Below are 8,906 nucleotides of genomic sequence, written 5' to 3'. Positions count from 1 at the left end.
ATCCGGGATGTGGAAGACACACACACAAATATATATATAAAAATTATTTCGAGCAAAAAAAAAAGCCAAATACTAAAGTACGTGCTCATTTATATATCAAGCTCAAAAAAAAATAGACATGTTCTGCCTGCTTGTTTAAAAAATAAATTAATCACGGGTTTCAAAGCCAGCAGAACACAAACCATTGACCAAGAATAACCCTAATTCTTAAGAATATTTTGATCAAAATAAAATTTTTAATCACACATTTAGGAAAAAATAGTATATATTTTTATAATAATCGTTGTAATGGCATATAAAGTCAAAATTTTCGCTTTTAACATCCCATCCGCCCTTTTCACCTTCCTCTGCTTTAACCACACACCATGAAGCAAAATTGCTCCCCCTCCCCCCGGCGACGCTGCTAAGCATCTCGGTTCCATTTTCCCTGCCCAGTTAAAATCCAAGCCAATCGCTATCATGAAAGGTTCAAAAGGCTCCGGAGCAGAAGACCGCCGGCCGCCCCTTTGTTATAACCTTCATCAATGGCCGGCAGGGCGGGAGGCTCCACTCTTGTCGTTTTCCTATACTTATAAATCTTATGTTATTCGTCTCTGTGAAGTTCAAGTCAGACGTCGGTCAGACCTGCGTCGTAGCGGAGAGGAAAGGAGGAACAGGAGGTCGCGATCGTCTCTTCTTCCTCTTTTTCTCTCCTTTATTGTTGCCTAAAGTCTAAGCCCCAGCAATTGTTTGTTTCACATCTCGACTACTTGTGTTTCTGCGGCTATATGTGGAAGGAATCTCCAAAAACTTTCAGAAGGATCGAATTCTTTCATCGCATATTAGAGAGTTTGGTTTTGTCTCCGGTCCCGAACTGGTATGACGTCTGCAACTGGGGCAGATGGTAGTGGTGGTAGGGCCAGTCGTTTTTATCGTCGAGACAACGATTGGTACAGACCTTCCTCTTATCATCCTTCAATAATTTCTTTCAGCTTTCGTTTTCTTTACCTTTGTTTGATCGTTAAGTTTTGCTTGCCCTGCCGCCTTAATATCTTGATGTTTATGGTTGAGGGCTGTAGAAATTAAATTTCTCCTTGGAGCATCAATACTTAATGGGCAAATTTATACTAGCTCTGTGTTATACCTGAGCAGGAGAGATGGGATAAGTACCATGTTTGTGCAAATGGAAGAGAAATGACTTGATTATAACTGTATCTTTGCTGTGCTTGTCTCAAGCAAACCAAAGCTATGCAGTTGGACCGAGCATGAAAGTGTCGTGCTTTGTCCTTCTCAGTTCATTAAATACAGATTTTAAGTAGAATAAGCTGAATTTTGTTCGGGCAGGGCTTATTTATTGTCTGGTTGAACAAAACAGAAAGTCAATTTGAGACATAAAATACATCAAAACAAAACAAGAAGCCAAGTTAAATTCTTAATTGTACTGCAAATGAATTAAAGTAATTAAAGATTGAACAAACAACTTAAATGATAGGTATATTTTTCAAATTCAAAATTGTGAGTTATATTCAAATTTAGAAGTAATGACAAGTTTGATGCGATAATTAAATTCTTAATAAAAATTTTACTTTTTAAATTCAATATTAAGTTATGTCATTCAAATTTAAAAGTAATGACATGCATGATGTAATAGTTCAAATGTATTTGAATTCAAAGTTTTTTCAGGTGATTACCTTTAAAAAAATTAAATGTTATGTACGTTGTGACGCCATGTTTTGTATTTGAATTCAAATCTAAAAACATGTCATGTGGTGGTCATAGGTTGCACAACGTGAATACAAGAATGCTCTACACTCTGACATTGCGCGGGCTATTTGAATTTAATTTAGAACGTAATCGACTTGTTTTTGTTCATGCTTAGCCATTTAGTATTCAATTTAAAAAATGCATGCTATATGATCCTTGGTTTAATAAGTTTGTGTAGCCAAACATAATAAGCTAGTTATTTTTTGTGTTTCGTTCATTTAATGCACAACACAATATTTTTCAAGATCCACATATTTTGCTATCAAATGAGACAAACTTGGGCTAGTTATTAAGTCAAGAACAAGTTGTTTGCAAACATCAAGTTTGTTTGACACTTATTTCTTCTGCTTTGATGAAGAGCCATTTGCAAGGAGAAGAAAAGCAATCCCTAAACCAATAACGAGGTTTGTCAAAAAAAGTAAACTAGCCTATTCACATAGTGATCTATATTGGCAAGTTTAGTTTATGATTTTGTTTTATGGTACTTTTCCTCAACTGTTCTTTTTATTAATTTGATAAATTACAAATTTGATTTTACTAGAAATATTTAAGACAAGCTCATGCACCTCTTCCATGGCTTCACTACCCCGGGGAACATTGATGTAGAACTCATCCATTTATATAAGACGGTTGATGATTTTATTTCATACTAACATTAACAATATAACATCACTAAATTGAGGCTGTATCTTTCACTTTTATTTTACCCAAGTTCATTGTTTTAAAGGGTATCTCACCTTATATAAACAAGCCGATTGATCTAAATATTACTGTAGATCAATTATAATGACTTTACACAAATTAATTAGGATGTTATCTAAAAGACATGAATTACAACTTAACCCATTTGCCATGAAATGGAAGCAAGGATTTGCAAGAAAGTCGTTTGGAAGCAATGCGATACAACTTAATCCCCTTACCGTGAAAAACAAGTAAATGTTGTATTGAGTCTCTCCCGTAAGTACTGCACTTCTGTTTAATCTACTGTGGTAAAAATTAAGGGCTTACAAGGTCTAAAATAAAGATTATATTTGATAGTTAGAACTTAGAATCGGAGGTGTTTGAATATTATGACAAAATGATTTGTGCACATAGTGATTAGAAGAAAATTAATATTGTTTTTGGGTAAGAACTTTAATGGAAAAGGGGTGGACCTAAGGATTTTAGGAAAGGTTTTTATTTCACTAAAAATATTTATAGTAATATGAAGGATACGGTGGAAAGTTGTAGGGTTAGTGGTAGGATTGTTGCTATAAAGAGGATTATTGGGCAGAATATTATGTGGTTTGTGCTTATGCCCTTTTAATTGATTTAGAAGATATTTTGAAAGAATTAGTTTTTAGGAAGAGATGGGGATGGCTATGAAAGAATTCTTGATGGGATGTGAAGTAGGAGATACAAATCAATAGGATAAGCTATATCTGATATTGTACTAATCTATGGTATTACTATAAAGAATGCATACTTTAAGAAAGTACATCTAATTATTTTTAGAAGTGGATTAGCAATTTACAAACATATTTAATTTTTATTTCAAATGAACTAAATTTATTTGTTTACAAAGATTGTGAGGTGATTCTGAGAGAGAGTTTGAATAAACAACATAGAATAATTGTATTAGGATAAGATGGTGGACTTTAAAAGGTGTACTTTTTCTGATCTTCAAGTCAAGTTGCTAAATGGGGCAAATTAAAATTTATGTTTGAGTCAAATCCAATGTGGGATAATCTGAGTAGTTCCATTAAGAGGATTACCTTTATTTCTTTTTACTTTTGTTGGTTCCACTTGATTGGTGATGGACAATCCTAATGGTGATATGAATACAAGAAATTTGTAACTAAAGCGTTCTCCCATCCCTTTCTCCCAGGAGCAGCCAACCCTTGCCTCTCTCTCTCTACCTCCCTTTCTTGCCCCTTTTGTCTTTGGCCATTTCTTCATTTACTTGTTGTTTCTAGGATGAGCTCTAATACAAGCTTTGCTTCCTTAATCATTCAACTAAACAAAGTGCATGCAATCTTCAAGAGGAATTCCCATTGAATTCCGGAAAAGGGGATCATGATTTCTAAACATAAAAAACGTACCCTCTTCTCAGTGAATCTATAAGATGATACATGGGATAGGCAGTGCAATCTAACCAACTATTAGAGCTTGATGGAGGTTGTTCCAATTGATATACATGCCTACTGAGCAACTCTTGTTAATAATAAAAGCGCGTAAACTTTTGTTAGAAATACTTAACACATTATTACTTCAAGTAAATTTTAACATGGAGCTAGAACATCTTATCATTTTGTTAGAGTCCGACTAGGAGTAGTCTCAATTAATCATTTGATTTTCCAACCAAAGGAGAATGGGCTAAGTACTTTATTTTACTTGTACTTCAGTTAAATGTGGGTAGACTATCGTTGAAGGCTCCAACTTCCATTAAATTTTTGAAAATCACCAAGTAAATTGCTGGAATACTGGTGGTAACTATAATTTGAGAAAATAATTGAGAGAAAAATATTATAATGAGAATTATTCAATCAAATTTTTTGTTGTTAGATGCTATTTAATAAAACTGAATCTATGGTTTGAGTGCCTGCGCAACTGAACTATCCTGATATGTGTCTACTTTTTTCTACAAAAAAATTGCTTCACACATTCATTTTTGGAATTATTATCAACATTCTTTTGTATTATGGAATTATTTTGTGCATATGAAATAATATAATTTTTCCTGCAAAGTATTGAGTTCTTTTTTACTTCTGGATTTCAGGATCATAATGTTTTATAGATAACCAAGTTTTAATTATTAAATAAATTTTTATTTGTTAACATTTGGAATAGACCAACACAAATATAATTGTTAGGAGGAGGGGTATTTAAATCTAATTACAATATGCATACTAAAAGAAAGAAATAAAAACATAATAAATTGGAAAGAAAATAAAACAGAATAAAGCAAAATAGGAAATATATCATTAGGGAATAAGATCAAATAATAGTAATAATGGCTAGGGATTGCCGTTATTATCTAATACTCTCCCTCAAGTTCAACTTGGAATTGAAGTCATTAAACAAAGGGCGAGACAAATTCTTGGTCAGGATGTCTGCAAGTTGGCCACTGGAGGGCACATATGGAATGCAAATCTCCCCAGACTCAATTTTTTTCTTAATGAAATGTTTGTCGATTTCCACATATTTGGTATGATCATGCTGGATTGTGCGTAATGCTGATTGCAACCTCGGATATAGCTCTTGAAGGGGAAACAAATGCCGACTTCTGTCCTGATAGAAATATGAAAATAAGACACGCAATAATCTACCCTATACTCAGCAAACATGCATATAAATAGACTCCAACCCGATGGGAAACAAAAAAGGAAAAAAAAAGGAAGCAGTGGGCAGCAAATCCCGACTCCCAATAAGTGGGAATCGACTAGGGAAAGGCAACCGGGCGTGAGCGGCAACTCCCGACTCTAAGAAAGGCAAGGAAGGCAGGGAATCATGAAAAGCATACATGATCGCAAACCCCGCTTCTAAGAGGGCCGGTCAATCCAGTAAGAGTTGGACTGAGGCTAGTTCATCGGGCTTTCTCCCCCAGCTCCACGTCACTTAAATAGTAAAAAAGCTGTCCTAAATGAAGTCTTAATTGATTAGAGTTTTTTGCGGAGAACACACGCAGCTGATTAGAAATTTTTTGTAAGGTTTAGCATAAGTACTATTAAGTCAAAATACAGATCTGAACTGGTGAATAAGAAGATATTATTGTTGTTCCATTGCAAGGATGTGTAGCTGTTCCAGCTGCTTATGTTTTTCTGCCAGTTTGCAAATAACATAAATCATCATCTTCTTTGTGCAATAATTTATCATCAACATTCTGATACTGAGTTGCTAATACCATTGTTGAAACCAGAGAATCACGTGATTGTTTATTTTCATCAGGTGACTTGGTTTATTTGTGGAAATCTTGTTATTTTAATAACAAGCGTGTTTCTTTCATTAAGATTTGTAGTTGCTTGGTTCCCAAGAGGGCCAGAATACAATAAATATGTCAATTATTTTATTTAATTTATTACAATAGTGATTTGTTGGCATTATCACATCTATCTACCAAGAAAATTTCTAGTCTGACCTATTGTAGCTTTTTTAGTATTGTAGTTTTCAGAGTCGTGTTTCTGCTTGGTTAATTATATTAATTTTAGGAGTGAGCGAATGTCATTATTGATACTAGAGAATCACTTGAACATGTGCTCACACGTAGACATGCTCCTTGTCAATAGAGGGAGACTTATATGAGCAGATACTGATATTGAAACACAAAGAAGTTTTTTCTTTTGTCATTCATACTTCACGCTTTCTTGATAATCAATACTACTTGGAAATATTGGCAATTTATGAATGTTTATGCTGTTCATGTAACATAGTTTTGGACACTATCAATCCATCAAATAACAACATAACGATGGGATATAACTTTGAGTTTAATGCTATTCATTGTGCGATATTTCTAATATACCCTGGATAGCATATTTCAATTCATGATTATCTGTTTGGTTTCTTATGCCTTGCAGGTTTTGTAGTACTAGTCTTCAAAGTGACATTACTATTGAAGTTGAGGGAACACTTTTTCATCTTCACAAAGTATGTATGCCTCGGTTGGTACTGCTCAAAATTTTTAATATTTTCTCTATATTAAATGAGGAAGAGTCAATCTGTGTTCATTTATCACTACAGGCTATTTCATTTGGTATATTAATTGCTCATTAAAAGGCTTGTAGATTGCATTGCATTGCCATTTAGCATGACAGGAAAGGATTGGACATTGAATTGATATTTTATGCAATAGTGAAATCAATAATCACGTAACAGAGGCATGAGTAACGTGTTTGAGTTTTTAAATTTTCATCCCATCTGCCAAATGCCTCAGGGAATCTACTGCAATAACTATGCTCCCGCTATTTGTTCGTCTCTCTTTCTCTCTCTTTTAATACTAATTAGGCACGGTATGATGGCGGATGTGAAAAAGATGGGTCGGGAACTTCAAATGGGATGGGAACAACCTTCCTTCTGTTTTTTAGAATGATTTGAGGGTATGAATGATTGTGGAGTTTTGACAAGTCAATGGGAGCAACAAGTCAAGAGCACACTTCGATTTTTTGTGGTTTAATGATTCCTCTTGTACATAGTTTTTTTTACGGCAACCATAATATACTATGTTATTGAGCTCTACAACTGATAAAAGACAACTTGCATTTGGACGATACATATAGTTCATTGCGAGTTATGACGGGTTAGTTAGATGAACATTTAAGGTGATCATTTCAGACCCATAACTTCTAGTATGATTCTTGTAGATATGGGGGAAATGATGATGGGGATACTAGCGATGTTTTTTTATCAATAAATGGGGGAGCCCACGAGTCTACTCATAAGAAACTTCATGAAAATAAGTTATCTAAGTGATTATTAATGTCGATCCAAAAAAGAGAATATTTTTTATCTTGAAGAAAATAAGAATTGAGAATCAAAATAGACTTGGCTTACCCTCTTAAGTGCTTCAGAACTTGAACTCTCTTCCATGTAGGATAAACTATCACATTGGATAAGTAGTATTATTGAAGGCAATAACATGAGCTATTTGCCCTCTCTATCTAATTTCCTTGCTAAGTCATGGACAAGTGAATATGAGTATTCCACAATGATGAACAATACATGTCCTTGAGCAATTGAATGAGTTCCATTTACCTATTTGTCTGAAGCATTATACACGATGAAGGTAACTTGTATCAATTGTCAGAATTGATCGACTTTCTTTAAAATAATCAGAACGATTAAGGCATAACTCGAATGAGAATAGTTGACATCCTAATTAATTTTAAATTTTGGTGGAGTTTCTCTTTGAGAAAAATATATATTTTTTATTAAACACTTAAACTGGGTGGGTTAAAATTTGATGCATGCTGCTAAAGGACAATAATAGAGATTTACTTGAATAGCTTCAAATATTTAATCATGTTAAAGCATGGAAGTGTTTACCTATGCTTGATTTGTGACCTGGAGGTGAGTTTGTGATATAACTCCTCTTTTAATGGCATAACAAGTTTACCGGCAGTTTTTGGACAATTTGTTAGGTTTCCATTGTTGCATTTTGTCCGAGTAGAACTTAATGGGGCATTTGTGGTCCTAACTATTACAGTATTTATTAATTTTTGTTTATTATGTGTTATTAGCTTAGATTCTTAATTATTCATTTTCTTTTCTACTATATCCTCTTTTTAATTCTTTCCTTACTAATAGATTATGTAATGGGTATTTATGCTCCTATTTGCATCAATAAGAGCCAAATGGTTTTATTCAAACATGATATCAGAGCCATGCTCCTAACCTAGTTGTCTTCGAGTCTCTCCTTATCGGTGGCTGGCTTGTCCAGATCCCTTCTATTTGTTGGAGCCCCTGCTTCCACCATCCCTTCTTCTCAGCTGGCTAGGCCTGCTTCAGGATCGTTTGCTTCAAGGTATGTCAGACCCGCCTAGATTTTTCCATCGTCCCTTCTCCTCAGCTGGCTAGGTCTGCTTCAGTCTCATCTACTTCAGGGTTTGCTGGAGCCGTTTAGATCTTGTTGCCCTTAATTCCCCAGATGCTAGATCACCTCTAAACCTGTGATGACCATCCAAAACCTCTATTCTGATCATCTTGGGCGCCTTCCAACTCACGAAGACCCTACCTAACTTATCGGCCTCCTTCTAAGTTTGTCGTAGCCCCTCATGGAATCTTCTTCCAACCGGCCAGGTCTAGCGGGAACCCTTGTAGTTGCCATATTCTTCCAACAAATGAAACTTTACGAAGTCTCAACAACCTAACATCTCGTTTGGCTCAATCGGAGTCACGACGGGCTCCCCCAGCATCGAGCCTTCATCAGAAGATGTTCTTGATTTCATTGAAAAATCAATTCCAACCTCCATTCCTCTGCAGTCAGGACATGAAAATAACATGAATTTCTTGATTACAAATCCATAAAATAAATGATTGTAACTTTCTCCAATGGTCTCAATCTATGTCCTTATTTATCAAAGGACGTGCAAATTTCAGTCATCTCACTGCTGTGATTCGTGAACCACCAAAGACTGACTCAGCTTATGGAGCTTGGGAAGTGAAGAATTCCATGGTTATGTCGTGTA

General features: G+C 34.9%; 1 protein-coding gene across 1 annotated transcript in view; it reads left to right on the top strand.

The window, feature by feature from the left end:
- The first annotated feature begins 396 nt into the window (after window positions 1–396).
- The window catches only part of LOC110025258 (BTB/POZ domain-containing protein At3g44820), an 18,684-nt gene continuing 10,174 nt past the window's right edge, over window positions 397–8,906 (top strand). Inside the window, exons 1-2 of the mRNA XM_020725629.1 lie at window positions 397–929; window positions 6,300–6,369. Coding sequence (XP_020581288.1) covers window positions 859–929; window positions 6,300–6,369 — 141 coding nt within the window. The 5' untranslated portion in view covers window positions 397–858. The remainder of the gene's footprint in view (window positions 930–6,299; window positions 6,370–8,906) is intronic.

The sequence above is a fragment of the Phalaenopsis equestris genome, unplaced genomic scaffold (genome assembly GCF_001263595.1).
Source record: "Phalaenopsis equestris unplaced genomic scaffold, ASM126359v1 Scaffold000297, whole genome shotgun sequence".
NCBI lineage: Eukaryota > Viridiplantae > Streptophyta > Magnoliopsida > Asparagales > Orchidaceae > Phalaenopsis > Phalaenopsis equestris.
This window is presented reverse-complemented; position numbering and strand designations above follow the sequence as displayed.